Genomic DNA, 20,422 nt, shown 5'->3' on the forward strand with positions numbered 1-20,422 from the left:
CTACTAAAGTTGATGATTCGGAAAGGAAGGCAATGGCGGATTTTCTAAGGTGCAAAACTGGAGATTTTCCTTTCAAGCACTTGGGTTTGAAACTGGGAGGGAATATGAATGTAATTAAAGAGTGGGATCCAGTGGTGGATATGTTCAAGAAACGGCTCTCTTTGTGGAAAGCGAAAAAATTGTCCGTCGGGGGCAGGGTTACGGTAATCAAATCGGTCCTAAATTCCCTCCCAACTTATTACTTTTCGTTATATAAAGCTCCGGATGGAGTCTTGGAAAAGTTGGAAAGCTTAAGACGAGTTTTTTTCTGGGGCGGGTCAGACGAAAATAATAAAATAAATTGGGTGGCTTGGGAAAGAGTTATCGCGCCTGTTGCGAGCGGGGGGGTAGGATTGGGTGCGCTTCGAGAGGCTAACTTGGCTTTGTTAGCAAAGTGGTGGTGGAGATTCAAAAGGGAGAAACATGGGTTATGGCGAAAGATTATTTGGGCTCTCCATCATTTGTCTAGGATGTGGTTACCGGTTCCGGGTAAGATGTCGGTAGCTGGTCCTTGGAAGCAGATTGTTGGAATAAAAAGGGAACTTCAAGGCTTGGGGGTAAACTTGTGCAATGCTTTCAAGAGAAATGTTCGTGATGGTAAAAATACAATGTTTTGGCTCGAGCGATGGATTGGCGAAGAGCCTCTTTTCATTCGATTCCCATTACTGTTTAAACTTGAGTTGGTGAAATCTTGTTTGGTGTCGAACCAGTTACTGATGTATGGCACAGCGATATGTGGGACTTGGGAGTGGATTCGTGAACCTGTAACTGTGGAGGAAATTATGGAATTAAGAAACCTTTTGCAACTTTGTCAACATATTAATTTAAGTGAAGGAAAGGATCAATGGGTTTGGCTACTTGGTAATTCAGTTGACCTCTCCGTAAAGAGCATTAAGGAAGTTATGGCAAAAGACGTGGTGAGTTGTACAATTTACGTTTTCGAGTGGAATAACTAGGTCCCAAAAAAAGCCGGTATTCTTGCGTGGCAGGCCGAAATGGAGAAAATTTATTCCCTTCTGTCGCTTGTAAAACGGAACGTTGCGGTCTTGACGGTTGTTTGCCCGATTTGCGGCTTAACCAAAGAATCCGCGGAGAACATTATGGTGTTATGTCCCTTTGCTCAAGCAACTTGGCAAGTGATCTCCCAATGGTGTAAGGTCCTGTCTTTTTTTGCTTTTGGAACTCGTGATATTTTGGAGATGTATAAATATACTAGATTCCCAAAGCGAAAGGCCAAAGCTTTCCAAGCTATTTGCCTTACGACAATTTGGTGTCTTCCCGGAATGACGTAATTTTTAATGGGAGATCGGCTCATTTAGGTATTGTAGTGGGAAACATTAAAGATTTGGGTTTTTTATGGGCGCTTAATAGATCGAAAATGACGGAGATAACGTGGGAGAATTAGAGGTCTTTTAACTTGTAAGGAGGTGTTTTTTGGTGTTTGTTTTTGTTTCTGGGTACTTTTCTTCCTTCGGGAGGTAATTTGTACATGGCCCGGTTAGTTTCTGGCTATACCGTTTGGTGGTTTAATAAAATTTCTTTGTTCGTCGTTCAAAAAAAAAAGAAAGTTAAACAAATATGAGTTTTGATAAAACCGGCAGCGTTTTGATTAACGAACTTGCTGGGATATCAAAACAACAAAAGGGGTCAAATATCATAGTTTTGGACTGCTTTAGTAAAATCGAACTTTTTCAGAGAATTTCGAACAATTCGGGTGACTTGTGCGGGTTTTCTACAACCTAGTCTGTATAAAAACATAAATGAACCAAGTAGCGAATCCGAACATCTAAACCCCGATTTTATTTTATAGTTTGATTCATCTTATAAAATAGTATGTTTATCCAAGTTTTTATGATCTTACCTATTTTCGAAACACATAAACGACCAACTTGGCCATACGCGAAAACCGGCGAAACTGAGCCAAAACCGATTTTAAATATTAGACATTGTACAACATCACGATCCAAGACTAGTGACATGTTCAGGGTGAAACATCTATACCCATACTAGCCCAATTCATTTCAAATTCTATACTTGTATTAACAATACAATACTGATTACAGGAATCAGACTATAATCGAGACATACTAGCTATACAAGTGTATTGCTGACACTATCACAATAAGGTGAGTTTCATGACCCCTCTTTTCAAGTTGTTTTATGTACATTTAGGGTGAAAAACATGTTTATATATATATATATATATATATATATACATATATATATATATATATCAATACTGAAACGCACTATGATGTAAATTATCCGAGTGCTAACACTTTAAAAGTCCCCATAAACACGAGTGATTTACTATGAGCCGGTGGCATGTGAATAGTATTATTGGTTTGATAAACTCAATTGATGCCGGCACGGATGCCGAGATACTTGCACAATTGCACATGACGATATATTTATACATACACGCTATGTGATGTTAGGCATAGCTACTTGGAGGCATTGCGTGGGTAGTGGAGGCCATAGGGTTGACGTGGGCAGTGGAGGCCACGTGGTATGAAAGCACCATCAAGAGTTCACATATGGCTTAGTATAATTACATCACCTATATATATCATGAGTCCTATGGATACACATATTTGATTTCATTTAAACTTGTGAAACTCACCAACTATTCGTAGTTAACCCCTTTTTAACACGCTTTTCTGGTATACGAAAACTAGAATGAGATGTTTGTGTGTGCTATGTGCTCAAGTTTGTGATCGGTACTATGGTATATAGAAGCAAGGATACTATTAAGAAAATAAAGCAACTTAACGAGCTAGCTTAAGTTATGAAACACCTAGTTTGTAACCGGAGTTAGAACAATGTAATATGATGTAATTTAGTTTTTTTAATACTACTTTATAAACAATGTTGCTGCTACTAGATGTTTTTGTTGCATTCCCATTTTACGCTTCCGCTATTTCTAGTCGGGGTGTGACAATTCGAGACCTTTCCTCTTTTAGTTATTTCCCCCCCCCCCCACCTTACCAACGAAAGATACGGATCCACATACGAATGGTTGAACATCAAAAAGCAAGGATTCCTCTCTCGTCATATGTTGGGTGCAGCCACTATCTAAGTACCAAATATTGTTGACATGCCTCCTTGGCTAACCCTACATGCATCAACAATTAATTAGGCATGGGTTCCCGAGACAAATTTGTCTCGAGAAGGTTAACAATAAAATCTCCAAGTTTTATTTTATTTTATGTAAAAGTTTTGCTCCTTGGTGAGTCATCACTTGAAGAACAGTCCTTAGGAACCCAAACGTGTTTATTCTTTTTAACCGACTTGGTCTTCGTTTTCTTTGTTTTTTAAATAAAATCCTCAGAAATTTTAATATTTGAATTTCTTTTCTTTTTCTCATTTTTGGTTCGCTAAAAATGTTCTCTTTTTCTTGTTTTTGTTTTTATTAACCGTTGATCTTATATCCATTTCTCTGGCTTCACTTTCAGTTTGATCAGTCCTTGACCTCGATCTGCTATCATCTGTTGACTGGGACTGATTAAACCGCTTTTGCATATCTTTTTGTTGCCCATGCAAGTTTTTGAAATGTCTTGAAAGGTGAGATGGATTTCCACACACAAAACAACATTTCCTACTATAAACCCCATAAGAATCATCATAACTATAAGACTGATGATAATGTGGATTAGTTGTTTCTTGGAAGATGGATCATGATTGTGTTTTCTTACTGATTTCTGACCATGATCATCAAATGCATTAGTGTAATAAGACTCAACATAATTTTGTTGTTGATGACCATAGTAGTTGTTATTAATAAAGCTATAAGATTAAGGATTTCTTATATGGTTAGTTTTTTGAGAAAATGATTTGTTGCTAGGTGGAACATATTTACTGGATGTGTAGCTTGATTAACATTCTCAAAAACTTTTGTTTTTAGATGTATTATATTTATTCTCATAACTTGACGATGATCAACTTGCTATGTTCATATCAACATTCTCATTCATATTTCAACTAGTTTCATCAAAAGAATCATTTGACGCCATAACACAGTCAACATCTAAAATAACATCAATATTTCCATCTAAATTATCGTGAAAAATGCCAACATCAACATTGTCACAATTAACATTAATATCCACATATGAGTTTAATGTATTTTTCATGAAAATGGAATTATTATCAGTAGAGGGAGAGTTGACATTAGATTGTTTTGAATTCACATCATGCTCAAAAAGTGAATTTAAAACGCCATTCTTATCACAACTCATGCCACCTCCCAAATATTCCTTATATACTAACTCACCTGTTGAACAGATGAACTAGTATTAGTACTTACTGGTTCACTAATTGGATCAATAGTCATAGATACCTGAGGGACGAATATCTTAGGCTTTGGTACATGACCAAATCCATAGACCATTTTGTCTTCTGGAGGGGTGTTAAAACTAAATTGAGGAAGGGGTGCATAGTTATGTTTAAATGGTGGTGGAACAATATCATATTCATAACTAAGACCCTTCTTTTGTTTGACTCCCATTTGTGAACCAATAATACCATTTAATTTATCAGAGAACATTTTAAACTTATCGACAGTTACTTTCTTTTGGAAAGATCAAGCTCAAGTTCCTCAATTTTAGCATTTAAACTAGTTAGTCGTTGTTTGTGAGAATCACATTGTAAATTTGTTTCAAATAGCTTTCAATATAAGTTTACAATGTTATCATGATGATTGTTAATTCTGTTAGTAAATATCTTTTTAGCCTTCTTATATTCCTGATTTTGGTATCTTATACCAACAAGCTCATCTAATAACCTAGCATTATGGTCTTTATAGTTTTCTACTTTATCTATGCATAACTGAGAGCATAAGTTTGCGTGTACCTCGTGAAGAACAGGCTTTTCTTGGCTGCTTCCACCTGCAGCACTCATCTCATCTTCATTCCCATTCACAAATTCCAGCCCGGAAATCTTCATTGGCAGCATTAGCTCAACTATTTAAGCCATCCATTCAAGCTCAGGTGATTCCCCCTATTGAGTAAGCAGAGCCTTTCTATCTACTTTCGAGCTTCCTTGACATATTATTGCAATCCCCTAACCTGATGAGCTACTTTGGCCAACGCTTCTTCCACTAATTCCAGAACCACTATTCATTTCGCCTACAGACATATTCACAATCTTTACATCACCAACAGGCTTTCTTGGGTTTGTGTACTCCCTTGCAAAATGCTCCATCTCGTTACAGTTGTAACAACGAAGCTTGTCAATGAAAATATGTTGTTGTCGGTTTTATGGAAGTTGTTCTTTCCATATTTCTTCATGTAGTTTGTGGCTCTGTGAACTGTCATGGCTACCTAGTATTTGATATCCATTTTCTCAAGATTCTATTCATTTATTTCTGGTAGGTCTCCTTGAGTAAATGTTGGAGGTAGGAGTTTTCGTTTCAACATTTCCTTGTGAGATGCCATGAAGGCATGGAACAAGGAAATGTGAGATTCATGAACTTGAGTGGTGGAGTGACTTGCACTACTTGAGTTTCTTCTTGAAGATTGCTTGATACCATGATCTTTTAAAGCTTGATTAACATCTTGGTTTACCAAATCTTGAACAAAGTTCAAAGTTGTTGATTTTGATGTACCAACTGATGAAATGAAGGCTTTGTTTTTTTTTTCCATTTTGAGTTAAATAGTGAACCCTTTACCCCATCAAAAGCATGAACGATCGGATGTGATTGAGTTTGAAAATCTAATCCAACCCCTGAACCTGTGGAGACATCAGGTTGATTAAGAGAACTGATGTGGTTGTTCATTCGGAGCTTGTCATCCATCTAAAGTGATCTAATGGTGGAGATTAGATCCATTGGAAGTGTTTTGCTCATATTCGTGGTTCTTTTAACGGTAGTCACATTACTGTTCCACGTATAAGTCAATGAGTTCAACAGCTTCTTATTGACTTCATACAACTCCCCAATAATACCAGCACTTCTCATTCTCGCATTTAAAGCTTCAAATATGCTAATAAATGATGAAATGGTTTCACCTGGGACATGGTTAAACATATTATATTCAACGTTTAGCATTTCCTTTTGGCTTTCTCTCATATCCAAGTTCCCTTCAAATTTCTCCACCAAGCATCCCAAAGTGCCTTTGTCGTTGTGCATTCTCAAAGACTTTGAGTGATTTTGGTGGACAAACACATACTGAGATAGCCATACGCCTTTTGATCTTAAAGCAATCTTTGGAGATCAATTTGTGTAAGAGTTTTAATTTTTGATTATATTATAGTTTAATATTTGTTTACTTTATTTCAATATCTATTGTAGGTGATAAACTTAAATCCCCTTCCCTTTTATCAAGGCAAGATTATGAAAACCTGTTTTTTATTTCGTGAATATCATTATTGTATTAGGAAATATATTAAAATGTATATTCTTGTGGGTGAATAAATATTATTATTATATATTTTAACTTTAATATCTGTTATGAAAACTTGCTTTCTATTTGAGTATATTGTAATTGTATTTGGGAATATATAATTATATATTGATTTGTATGTATAATTGTATTAGGGAATATGTAATACATTGAAATATATTCTTATTAAATATGTTTAATATGTAATAAATCATCCCAAAACAATTATAGACACCGGGTTTGTGCCTATTGTTATAACACCGTTTTTTAACAACTTCCTCAATGTAGTTCACGTTGTAATTTGCAAATATATATACACTAGTTTGATGTCCGTTGTAAATTTTTAGCACCACCGTTAAGTGTTATTTACAACGGTTTGTTACATTGTAATTTAGAAATAAATACACCGGTTTGAGGCCCGTTGTAAATTTTTGCACCACCGTTAAACGTTAACTGTTGTCTATATAAGCACATTGGTTGTTGAACCGTTTTAATATCAGATTCTACCATTAGCAATGCACCAATTACAGAGCGTTTTAAATACACAAAATAACCGTTATAAAAAATATCTTTTTTCTGTACTAATGACCCCACTATATATTATTTAAATATGTTTTGGGGTTGGTGTGCATACGTCAAGTGGCATGTAAGCATAAAGTCTGGCAGTTTGGTAGGTCATTGTATGGGTGTATATTGACAGTGCCTTTCAATTACGTTTAGTCAATACATGAAGGTTTATCAGTTACGCTACTACGCTTCACACATGTACAGGTACAACTATGTTATGTTTGTGGTTCGACACGTCTGTGTTGTTATACTATTATAGTATTTGTCAGTTAGTTTAAGTTTGAACTCACTCAGCATGTAGCTGACGTATTTGTATGCATATCAGATTAGAAGAGTAAAGGAATAAGGATTTCTGGATTACTACGGGTTATCCGGACGGCTAATGGTATCGTTGAGTGGTTATGTTTAAGTCTTGCTATTGGTTTGATAACCAAGGACAAGTTTGTAATAAATGTTACCGATGTATTGTTGTTTAACTTAAAGTTTAAGAACATTTTATGCATGTGTAAATCCAGTGTTTGAGACATTTCAGGTTACGGTTACGTCACATGTATCCAAGTTATTGCCAAAGCTCGTCATCATCAGTCCACATAACTGGTTGTGCTCTCATAGCCATTTGTTGATTTTGCAGGTGATTTGAAAAAATTAAAAGGATTTTGAAAGAGAGTGAATTAGATTAATTTGATGAAATTTTGTGTTGGAAATAGTTGAATAAAGGTTAAATTTGTAGGGTAACTTTATTTATTTATCTTTAGATTTGACTATTAATTCATTAGTATAACTGTCGTCAATCGTCGTTATCGACCCCGCTATCCCGTTTGGGGTTTACTTTTTTCGGTACCAAGCCACATAAGGCGGTGTTCTCGCCATGGCCGAGCGGCACCGACCTCCTCCCGTGGACACTTCGTCCACCCTAAACCTATAAAACCAATTTTCATAACTCAATAGATATTTCTCAAACGTTATGTGCATAATAGATAAAGTTGCTAAAGTTATAGAATTAAAATTATGAGATGGTGATAAACCTTTTACAACATTTGTCGTAACTCATAATATATGTTTCTATGTCGAACAGATGACAAATTTGTCTTCCATTTTAACCTTTGACAACATACAGGTTTTAGACAAAACGGTTTGATGAGACAAGAAATTTAAAAGTTGAATTTTTTTTTTCCTTTAATTTGACAGATGTATCATAAAAGTATTTCCAAATTAAATGAAACGGTTTTATACTAATAACTAAGAATAAACAATCTAATACTACCAAAAACATTGTAAATGCCTGAACATTGCCGCTAATAAATCTTACTTATTATTTTACTATATATTATTTAATTTCTAGCAGCTAATAAATCTTATTAGTTAATCAATATAGCAGCTAATAAATCAAATGAAGTATGCAACTAATATAGTAATATTCATGTCACTGCTCATGATCCAAACAAAATAAGCAACAAAATAAAACATGGAAACAAATAATTAGAATGTAAGTACCCAATGTTATGTGCCGTAGGCAGCCGGCAGCTATCTGTGTGTCCAACACCCTTTCTCCACTAGTTCTTTATAGAAACCATTAGTATCCATCACTTAGTGTAATTAAATCTCAGCTTCTCAAGTTGACATTCTATATAGATTAATCCAGTCTTGAAAAACAGGTTAAATGACGAAGTTAACACTGAAACAACGCATGAAGATTGCCGAGGAGACAAAAATGAACACGGATTCTGTAGTTGTGACCAAGCCAAAACGGACTAGGAAAACCGTACCTCGTGATTCACCGCCTCGACGTAGCTCAATTTATCGTGGTGTTACGAGGTCCAGTTATTTTTCTATGGCTTATTACTTCTTTCCCTCCAACTTTTAAATATGAACTTCTAATAGTCTTTTTTTTTTTCAGGCATCGATGGACCGGAAGATATGAAGCTCATTTATGGGATAAGAACTGTTGGAACGAGTCTCAAAACAAGAAAGGCCGGCAAGGTTGGATTTTTATTTCTTGAAGATATTTTTATTTATGTTTACTAGAAAATAAATTTAAAACTAAAGCACGTGTGTTCTTCTTCTTGACGCATTTTCACAATGGTGTATAATTTGGTGGATGCAAAAACAGTTTATCTTGGTAAGTCTACCTATATATTTTTATAAATGGATAAAAGTTATTTCTATTTATTACAGACAATATTTTCGTTACAAATTTATATGATTTTTTAAAATTTTGTAAGGTGCGTACGACGATGAAGATGCTGCAGCTCATGCTTACGACTTGGCAGCACTCAAGTATTGGGGTCCCGATACAATCTTAAACTTTCCGGTAAATAAGAACTATTCTGTTTGTACCTAAAGTTGATTAACTAAATGAAAAGAAAGCCTAATAACTGCTGTACATGATTTAAGTAGCTACGTCAGATTTTAATAAATCAAAACTATGAACTATAAGCCAATAATAATTTATATTGATTGCTTGACTAGTGTTATTTCCAAATTTAATTTTTCTTGCACAAAAAGTAATTCAACTCTAATTGAAAAGTAACTACGCTGTCGTGATAACGTGACATCTACTTATATTTGTACAATTGAAGCGTAATATGTCATACCATTAGGAGCAAACAAGCTTACTTCATTATTACTTTAATAAGAGTGAAATTGTATTGTCAACTAAAGTAAAATAAAAAATGACACCTGTCATATTAATGCTATCAAATATTTAATTGATAAGTCTAAGTGTAGTGGAGGAGCTATAAAATGGAGCGTTTTGTGTCATGTGGTATCCAATCAGCAAATGATGAGTTTTTGTTCTATTGTTGTATATATATATATATATATATATATATATATATATATATATATATATATATATATATATCGTCATACTTGCGGTGCGCGCATATAATGTATATATGTGTGAACCCTTGGGTGGGTAAAAGTGAAATTACACTAATTTTGACGTCATTTTACTAATCTCGTGAAAATAACGTTAAAATTGGCGGAATGTTAATCAGGCATCATGTGGTGGCGTTGATAGCTAAAAGACAAGGGTGCATACATCAATCAGCCGACGTCTCGATGATTGAGTTCTATGTGTCTTATGTCTAAAGCTTGATGCAAAACTACTATCGAGTCGGGGGTTTCACCGGAAGCAGCCTCTCTATCCCTATTGGGTAGAGGTAAGGCTGTCTACATCTTTCCTCCTCAGATCCTACCATAACTTTGCAATTAATGCGATATACTGAGTACGATGATATATATAGGGTTTGGATCAAATACAAATGAAATTAACGTGTTAAACGTGAGAATCAAGTAAAGTAATTATATATACAAGTAGAGTAATTATGTAATTACTCTATGATAATTACTCTATGATGTAATTACATAATTACTCTACTAGTATATATAATTACTATACTTGATTTTCAAGTTTAACACGTTAATTTTATTTATACGTTAACATTTCCCTATATATATACTAGCTTGGTGCCCGAGTGATGCGGCGAGGTACACGCTCAAACACAACATCAAACGCATAAGCGGTGACCTCACTATAGTACGCACGTAGTCTGACTATAGTATGCATGTAATGCTGCGTCGGACGTGTAACCATTCTTCGATGAACGGGTAACTCGATCTGAAACATGACCCAAGCCCACCAGACCCGTTGCGGCTCTAATTGCATTTTTAAATTTTTTAAAAGTATAGCAATATCATACTTAAATTAAAGAGAATAAAATGCTCGTTTTTATAGTGTAATTATTTAAAAAGAATATTAATATGTAAAAGAGTTATGGTCATTAAAACTTTGTGGAGTTGTTGGTTTAGAATAAAGGGGTTATCATGTAACTATTTAATAAGTTATAGTCTCGCTCCATTTATCGCATGGAGGGGCGGGATCGTCTCAAATACTTGCCCATTACTCTTGGTCTAATAGTTTGATTATACATACAATAAAAAAATTACTTTTATAAAAAACTACCTCTGCTTCTTCTTTTGAAATCTTCTCCGTGAGTTATATATATACTTCTGTATTTTACAGTTAGTGACATACCATGAGGAACTCAAACAATTGGAAAGTCAATCAAGAGAGGAGTACATTGGATCACTAAGAAGGTATATTTGTCAATAAATTCGTTGAAAAAAAACCTGAATGACGTCATAAACATTTATGTTAAATTCTCTTACGTGTATATTTGTATAATATTCAAAAATGTAGAAAAAGCAGCGGATTTTCTCGAGGAGTTTCAAAATATAGAGGAGTTGCAAGGTAATTTCCCGTTTAATCTGCCTTTAAACAAATAAATGAATAAAAGTACATGATCCAACTCTAATATTAAATTATTTATATTTAATAAGAAAGTACATGATCCAAATAAATAAATTTATTTATATTTAACTAACTGTTAATTAATTATTTATGATTTATTTGTTTCCAACGTTTGACATGTTGACACTTGACAAACAGGCATCATCACAATGGAAGATGGGAAGCACGAATTGGTCGAGTTTTTGGTAACAAATATCTTTATCTCGGAACATATGGTAAGTTATCAATGTGTAACTATTTAATGGCATATTACCTTTTCTTTAACGTTGACACACAAACACACACAATCTAAAATGACCATGCATATGCCTGCAATCAGTAAAGTTTGAACCTACATCCTCATTTTCTTGAAGTACGCCCCATTTTTAATGTGGCGATGACGTGCTATTGTGAGGGGGCTTGGATGCCAAGCATTGTGTTTAAAAACGTTGATTATAATTTATGTCTCACTTAACGTACAGCAAGTGATGTTTCAAATAAACAATACTATATTATTTTCTATAATAAACTGCAAATAAATATAACTTGTAACAGTTTCCAGGTAACTTCCGATGATGTTTGGCATGACAATATTAAATAACTTGACGCGGTTTGGCAACCTCCATCTGATAATTAGTTAATGTGTTACGTTGAATGATGCTAAATATTTTAACATTATGAGCTTATCATAAGCTGTTATCCGCTCACTAACAGGCAAATATTTAATATTATATTTATAAGTGCAATTCCTTTATAGTTTTAGGATATAAAACCTCAGCCTTGACTAATTGAATATGTATATATATATATATTCGCAGCCACACAAGAAGAAGCTGCGGTTGCATACGACATGGCAGCAATCGAGTATCGTGGACTTAACGCAGTCACAAACTTTGACCTCAGTCGCTACATCAAATGGCTAAGGCCAGACAACAATAGCACCAACGTTGACCCACCACAAATTAACCCTAATATCGAAATTGTTAATGCCACTTTACCACCAAGCACTAGCCTTGATAACATTGGACAACAGTACCTCCCCAACCACCATGAAACCCACCAATCTAAATCACCGTTGTCCGTGGTATCACCGACCGTGCCGGCCACAATCACATATTCCTCCCGGTCACCTACTGCCACCTCAGCCCTAGGACTCCTGTTACAGTCTTCTAAGTTCAAAGAAATGATGGAGATGACTAGTGCGGTTGAGTTCACCTCATCGTCTACGGATCCAACCGTAGCACCACCATGCAACAACTTCCCCGATGAAATTTTCGAGAACCAGGATTTCGGTGCAGGCTACAATGGTGGTGATGACTTTATTTTTGGTGATTTAAGTTTCATGAACAATATGGTGCATTCTGACTTTCACAAGTAATCCAACTGCTCTAAATTCCTATTACACCTGCCTCTTTCGACAATTCGACTTTGGAAACTACTGTAACTTAAATTGAGTATTAATTTTTTTATTTTTGCGTATTTTCATGTCAAATCATGAATTTGCATGCGAGCTAATAATAATGGAATGTTTAGTACCCTATAGAAAAATATTGGAGTATTTTTTTTATGAAGAGGGAAGAAATCCATAATTAGGTCACTAATTTGTTCTGGCATTTTTTGTAGATAAAACTAAAATAGTCAAATGATGTAATTTATCATTCCTATCTATTGATAATAAAATTTATATTCATGCATGTACAGGTTTATTTGTTTTTTTCTCCTATTTTACAGACAAGTTATATATAATTGTTCAATAGAGGAGTTAAATTTTAATTTACAGTTGTATATATATATATATATATATATTATATATGTATCACATATATATCATAATTTGTTGGTGTTCGTGGAAGGCAAGAAACGAATCACTCTTTAATAAAACTCGAATTTCGGTGAATAGGATAAAGGAAGACATTAAAAGACTCTTGTTCTTATGGGTCAAGAATATAGGTGTTAAATGGCGGGATTAGGATGGGATTTATGGTGCTCGTTCTTGTTGCAAGATCTTGTAGTAGGGTGAGTGTGTAATTTGGTGCTTTTGTAACTGTGTGGTGTATGTACTTATGAGTATAGCTGCTTGTTATTCTCTTCTTTTATAAAATTTCTGGTCGTCCATATTTTACGGGCATGACAATAAACCATCGTAAATCTTGTCCGAATCATACAGTTATTGTTTTCTTGAGAATATTTTGATCTGATCATAAGTTAATTTATGCATTCAACTGTACGTCGGGCAACATATTCTTGTTAATTTGTTGAATACAGATTCTAAAGTTATCTTTTATCACATAAGTAAAAAAGGTGATAAATAATTAAATACAGTAATACACAAGTGAACTCCACCACTCTGCACACAAGTAATTAATAAATCTGATTCTATTCCCACTTACATTAATGCGTACTCGCGTCTAGCCATAGACTCATTGAGGAATTTGATTTCAGTTTTGGAAGATAAGATAGAATGTGTATTAAGGGATAAAAATAGTCCGGGTATTGGTAATCCTGATTGCATATCTAGTTGTTATAGATCCGTGTTCTAGGTAGAGCCCATTTTGTTTTGTCAAATCTTTTGTATTTGTTCGGTTATAATGTTATATCATGATGTATATTGTTGGTTTTCAAATGTATGTTGTATGTTTGGGCTCGAGACAATTTGTAAAGTTTAACCCATTGTGCCGTTATAATGAATAGGAAGACTTGCATGGCTTCACTATAAACAGTGAAGCATGCGCATGCATTCCACAACCTTTTGCAAAATCTTATCCTAATCACTAGGCCTGTCAATTTTCACCCGAACCCGAGAACCCAACCCGACCCGAATATCCAAACCGCATAACCTGAACCCGAGATACCGCGTAACCCGAACCCGATTGCAATAGTTCAGGTTGGTTTTTGGATATGATTTCCTCAATTCGGGTTAACCAGATTAACCCGAGAAAGTAGCGATTTGAAATCCTGAAATTTTCTAAGTATGAATCTTTACCTATTATACCAATAATACAATTCAAAGGAGAATAATAGTATATGCATGCGGCACACTCTGTTCTTCACCATGCAATAGAAACTTCAAAGTTCCAATTAAAGAGTTTGCAAAAGGTACGCTCGATCGATGTTAAATTGATGTTAGCTGATTTTATATGAACGAATACAACTTATCTAAAATCCAACTCAGTAGTGTGGTTATTTCTTGTTGAATTGAATCAATTAAAATTAGAGCTTTTGTGTGTTTCTTGTTGATATACTATTCAATAAAAACTGTTTTAACTTCAGTTAACTTTAAACAAATCAAAAGTAAGCTAACCTGCTTATTTTGTTCTCAATTTAGTAACTTTAGTGTGTTTTTAAAGTCGTGGGTTTCTAACATAGTAATTCTCATATGCTCGTTTTATGAAATCATTATAAATTACTTATAAATGTCCATAGATTGTGTTATGTGACTCACATAGAAACTGTTATCTTCCTTTTGAAATTGCTTATGTATCTAGGTTCTTTTAATTGTTTGTTAGAAATCGTTTATTTTGGACATCTTGTATAAAAACCCAACGAGGCCAAACCGCGAAACCAAACCGTTACTAACGGTTTGTTCTGGTTCGGTTTAAGAATTATACGGTTTGGTTTTGGTTTACAAAAATAAAAACAATTACAAACGATTTGGTTTACGGTTTGACCCAAAAAACCGCGAAAATCAGACCGTGAACACCCCTAGTAAACATGATGATGTAGTTGAAATATATTTACTTATTTTATTCATAGTGAGTATTGGACAATACATTTTTTTGGTATATGGGAGCATGTTCAGTTTCTAAAATTTGAAAAACCTGAAAATATTAATATTTTAATATTTATTTATTTTGTTACAGATGTCTGGAACATTCGATGCGGCTGAAGAACAAAGGATTGATCTTGATAGCAATGATGATGAGACTCCACCAACTCAGCCAACTATGAAGAAACCTAAAATTTATCAAACAAGATCCAAAGTGTGGAATGATTTTGAAAAGTACAAAGATGTAAACGGGGATCAAAGAGCAAGATGTATGCATTGTAATCATTCATACAAGTGTGCGTCAAAAACTCAAGGTACGTGTAATCTTAGCAACCATTTAACAAATGTGAACCGTAGCTAAAAAGAGTTGTGGTCAAACATAAATTGCATTTGGGGCTGAAAATAAAATGACCACATGGAAGTTTGATAAAAAAACCATTAGAAATGGCCTAGCCTATATGATAATAGTCGATGAATTGTCATAGTTTGTGGAAATGAAGGGTTTTAGGTATTTTATGAGCCTATGTCAACCATTCTTTAAAGTTCATTGTAGAAGTACAATTACAAAAGACATATATTATATGTTTCAAGAAGAAAAAACAAAAGTCCGTGATTTTATTAAAAAGAATGTTGGTAGGATTTGTATGACTACAGACACATGGACTTCTAATCAACAATCCAGTTTCATGTGTATCACCGCCCACTTCGTAGATAACGAGTGGAAGTTAAGGAGTAAAGTCTTAACCTTTTGTACCCAAGAGAATCATTGTGGTGTAGATATTGGGAAAACGGTTGAAAATTGTTTAAATAAATGGGGAATAGAAAATATAATTAACGGTTTCGGTTGATAATGCTAGTGCAAATGATGCTGCAATAGACTTTTTGAAAAGGGTATTCCAAAATTCCAATAAGTGTCTTTTAAATGCTAAATGGACACACATTAGGTGTGCTGCACATATTATAAACATAGTTGTCCAAGATGAAATTAAACTGGTTAGTAAGTCAGTTGATAAAGTTAGGTGGGCGGTTAAGTGGATTAGGCGGTCACCATCAAGGATTGACATATTCGACAAGTTTGCTAAGATTGTTAATGCCGATACAACGAATCACCTAGTTTTAGACGTAGCAACTATATGGAACTCCACTTACCTTATGTTGAAAGTTGCACAAGCTTATGAGAAAACTTTTCAGAGATATGATATTGAGGAGCCTGTCTTTGGAATCAAACTTGATAAACCGGATTATGGAGAACTTACAACTGAAGATTGGCAAACTTGTAAATATTTATGCCATTTTTTTAAACCATTATATGATATTACTTTGAGAGTCTCGGGGACACATTATGTAACGTCAAACTCAAGCATTGAAGATATCTATAACATTCATGGCATATTAGATGAAGCTATTGGTACTGCTAGTCAATGTCAGATTGCAATGGCAATGAAGTGTAAGGCCCCGTCACTGGTGCCCTACATTGAACGTTGGATTTACTTATAAACACAGTTCTAAATATCAGAGTTAATTAAAACTTTCGCGTAATATAAAACTTTCATTAAACATTACATATGACTTCATAAACAAACATTACTAAACATAAAAACTTCTTGAGTCTTCAGATGCCAGTCTTTTATTCATCTGCCACGTGCCCCGCTCAAGCCAGCTGCCTCATTCTACTCATATGCGTGCATACTAAAAGTCAGCTACGCTGAGTGAGTTCTAGTTAATCATACAGCATACAACATATTCATAATTACATACTTTCGTTCATACTTTATAGTTTCATACATTCGTTCATTATACACTTACTTACGTTCATACTTTCTTTCTTTCATTATAATACCTTACGTTTTAAAGAGCATTACGCCCTACTTTCCTCGAGTATTGTTAGGGTCCGGTTCCCTCTTGCCTCGAATATTATTAGGGTTCAGTTCCCTCTTGCCTCGAATTTTAATAGGGTTTGGTTCCCTCTATCCTCGAGTATTATTAGGGCCAAGTTCCCTTTCATTACCATACAACCACACATTACCTTTCTTTGTCATTAACAATATAACTTTCAACATACTCTTCATAATATCATACATACAATATACATACATACTTTATTTCACATACTCATTTCATACTTACTACACTATACGTTCATTAACAATACGTGCAATATCCGAAGATCGTTCAACTACTGTCAAGCATTCATTCACAATATAAACATAACTATCACATTCATCATTAAGAAATACACTTACCATTTAAGGTAAGTGTATTAACATTCACATTGAGTATGCACACAACCCAAAAAAAACCAAGGAAATGGGGCTAGAAACTCACCTGTCTACGGTTTCTTTCAGAGTTAATAGTGATTCCTTTCTTCAATTGAGCACAACTAGCTGTACATCAATTGCACGTATCAACTTCATAATCCTATACTATTTCTTTAGGTTTCAGCAGAAATGGTTAAGTCTGGTCTATTCTAATAGCATTGTATTTGAATATCTTATATTTGAATGGTATTAGAATACATTTGCGTTAGCATACATTTGTATTCTAATGGCTTGTGATTGGAATACATTTGTATTCTAATGATCCAAATGTATTCTAATGATCATATTGTATTCGAATGATCATATTGTATTTTAATGATCATATTGTATTCGAATCTTTCAATGTATTCTAATATGTCTATTGTATTCGAATCTTTCAATGTATTCTAATGTGTCCATTGTATTCGAATGTTTCAATGTATGATAATATGCCCATTGTATTCGAATGTCTCAATGTATTCTAATGTGTCCATTGTATTCGAATTGCTCAATGTATTCTAACATGCCCATTGTATTCGAATTGCTCAATGTATTCTAACTTGCCCATTGTATTTGAAATTCTCAATGTATTCTAAGATGCCCATTGTATTCAAAATTCTCAATGCATTCTAACATGCCCATTGTATTCGAAATTCTCAATGTATTCTAACATGTCCATTGTATTCGAATTTCTCAATGTATTATAACATACCCATTGTATTCGAATATAACTAATGTATTTGAATATATGGAATGTATTCGAATGACCTGTTGCCATGTGTTCCTTTTTATCATTATTTCATTATTTTTTAAACTTTATACCCCTATTTTCGTATTATATTATCCCACAAACGTTTCCATAACCATTTTCGGCTAAGACCTAGCCCGTCCATACGTAAAGCTTGAACCTTTATCATTTAAACGTTCTTGGGTTAGTTCTAGGGTTTCTTCATATGCGCCGTATATGTCCATGAGTTCGTTAAGTCTATTTTAAACATCAAGTTTGCATTTTTATGGTTCATCTATACTCGATCTACTCTAGGGCTAAGTTCTAGGCAAACCGTTCATAAAAACATAACCTTTATATGTAAAGAACATACCTTTTAACGTTTCTAGGTTACGGTTAGCTTTGATATTTCACAAGGATCTTGTATCTTGCTTGTATAGCCAAGATCTTCAAGTATTAAAGATGGTTTTGGTCTTGAACCCTTCTCCTTGGTCACGTCCGTAAGGGAGAATGTTTGTGTGTGTGTTTTGAGTGTGTAAGGAGGCTAGGAAGATGAGAATGAGGAATTTAGGGTTTTAAAGAGGTTTAAGGGGTATTTATACCCTCTTAAGCCCATGGACCTAAGACCCATCCCATCCCTTATTTCATCTTTCCCCACCCAAGTCCGTACTCTTTTATTATATTTAATACTTATTAAATATTAACACTCATTCATATAAACATAATTTCCCTTATTTATTAATATAATATTTAGGATGTTACAAGTCTTCCCTCCTTAAAGTGGTTTCGTCCCCAAAACCTAACTATTACTAAAACAAACATGGGTAAAACTTGCGCATCTATTCTTCAACTTCCCAAGTAGCGTCTAATCCTTTGTGATGCTTCCATATCATTTTCACTAAGAGTATAACCTTGTGACGAAGTTGCTTTTCCTTGCGGTCAACAATCTTTACATGTTGTTCATTGTAGTTCAGCCGTTCATCAACCTCAATATCTACCAACGGCACATGAGACGTGTCATCAGCTATACATTTCCTCAGATGAAAAACATGGAAGGTTGAATGAATTCTTTCTAACTCTTCGGGTAAATCTAGCTTATAAGCTACTTCACCCACGCGATCCATAATCTTAAACGGTCCAATGTACCTCGGACTCAATTTTCCTCTCTTCCTAAAATGAATAATTCCCTTCCAAGACGAGACCTTGAGTATCACATGTCACCAACGTTAAACTCGATCGGTCGTCACCGCTTATCGGCATACGACTTCTGACGGTCTTGAGCATCTTTCATCCTTGCCTTGATCTGATCAAAATTTGAAGAAGTTTCATGCACAACCTCTAGGCTTCCCATCTCTTTCTGACCAATCTCTCCCCAACATGCAGGAGTTCTACAACGTCTTCCGTACAACATCTCGAACGGTGGCATACCAATGCTTAAGTGGTAGCTATTGTTATAGGAGAACTCTGCCAAATGCAGATGATCATCCCAACTCCCTCCAACGTCTAAAATACAAGCACGTAGCATGTCCTCAAGGGTTTGGATCGTCCTTTCAGATTGTCCATCTGTTTGAGGATGATACGTCGTACTAATGTTCAATCTTGTTCCCATGGCTTCATGGAACTTCTTCCAGAATCTTGAAGTAAAACGAGTATCTCTATCGAACACGATCGACAGTGGTAACCCATGCTTAGTCACAACCTCTTTTATGAGCAAACTTGCTAACGTTTCTGATGAGATAGCCTCTCGTCTAGGCAGAAAGTGAGCACTTTTCGTCAAACGGTCCACAATCACCCAAATGATATAATGATGCTTACCTGTACTAGGTAGCTTAGTTATCAAATCCATGGTGATGTGTTCCCATTTCCATTCTGGTATCTCCAATGGCTGCATCTTCCCATAAAGTTTCTGGTGCTCAACCTTGACTTGCAAGCAAGTTAGGCACTTAATGACATAATCTACTACATCATTCTTCATGCTCGGCCACCAGTAGTCTCTCTTCAAGTCTTGATACATCTTATTGGATCCCAGATGGATTGAATATCTTGACTTATGAGCTTCATATAAGATTCGACCTCTAAGATTTCTATGGCATGGAATCCACATAAGGCCAAACCTAGTCTTAACACCATGAGTGTTTTCCATCAACTCGTCTTGCTGACCGTAAACCGGTTACTTCTTCACTAGTCCTTCATCTACCATCACTTCCATCTGCACCTTGATATTTCTTCGAAAAGACTAGAGTTCATAATCAATTAATATGACTTCAGTGTTGCAATGACTTCTTTATTCTTACGACTTAGCGCATCGGCAACCACATTAGCCTTACCAGGATAGCACTTTATATCGCAGTC

At 34.8% G+C, this 20,422-nt stretch overlaps 1 protein-coding gene across 1 annotated transcript; it reads left to right on the top strand.

The window, feature by feature from the left end:
* The first annotated feature begins 8,606 nt into the window (after positions 1 to 8,606).
* On the top strand, positions 8,607 to 19,903 carry LOC143601319 (uncharacterized). The gene is made up of 12 exons (XM_077078764.1): positions 8,607 to 8,801; positions 8,884 to 8,966; positions 9,097 to 9,105; positions 9,209 to 9,297; positions 11,014 to 11,087; positions 11,191 to 11,241; positions 11,440 to 11,516; positions 12,099 to 12,634; positions 15,141 to 15,280; positions 15,904 to 16,322; positions 16,374 to 16,510; positions 19,895 to 19,903. The coding sequence occupies exons 1-12, from the start codon at positions 8,647 to 8,649 to the stop codon at positions 19,901 to 19,903; spliced, it is 1,779 nt and encodes a 592-aa protein (XP_076934879.1). The 5' UTR covers positions 8,607 to 8,646.
* Positions 19,904 to 20,422: the final 519 nt, after the last annotated feature.

This window comes from Bidens hawaiensis, unplaced genomic scaffold (assembly GCF_021521415.1).
Source record: "Bidens hawaiensis isolate Kalapana, Puna unplaced genomic scaffold, B.hawaiensis_p1.1 tig00056055_1, whole genome shotgun sequence".
NCBI lineage: Eukaryota > Viridiplantae > Streptophyta > Magnoliopsida > Asterales > Asteraceae > Bidens > Bidens hawaiensis.

What these genes read in the sequence shown, in the direction of transcription:
- LOC143601319 (XM_077078764.1), top strand. Translation starts at nt 8,647, where the DNA reads ATGACGAAGTTAACACTGAAACAACGCATGAAGATTGCCGAGGAGACA. An exon ending in ATACAATCTTAAACTTTCCG is followed by an intron (nt 9,298 to 11,013) that starts GTAAATAAGAAC and finishes TGTATTTTACAG; the next exon opens with TTAGTGACATACCATGAGGA. An exon ending in TAAGTTTCATGAACAATATG is followed by an intron (nt 12,635 to 15,140) that starts GTGCATTCTGAC and finishes ATTTTGTTACAG; the next exon opens with ATGTCTGGAACATTCGATGC.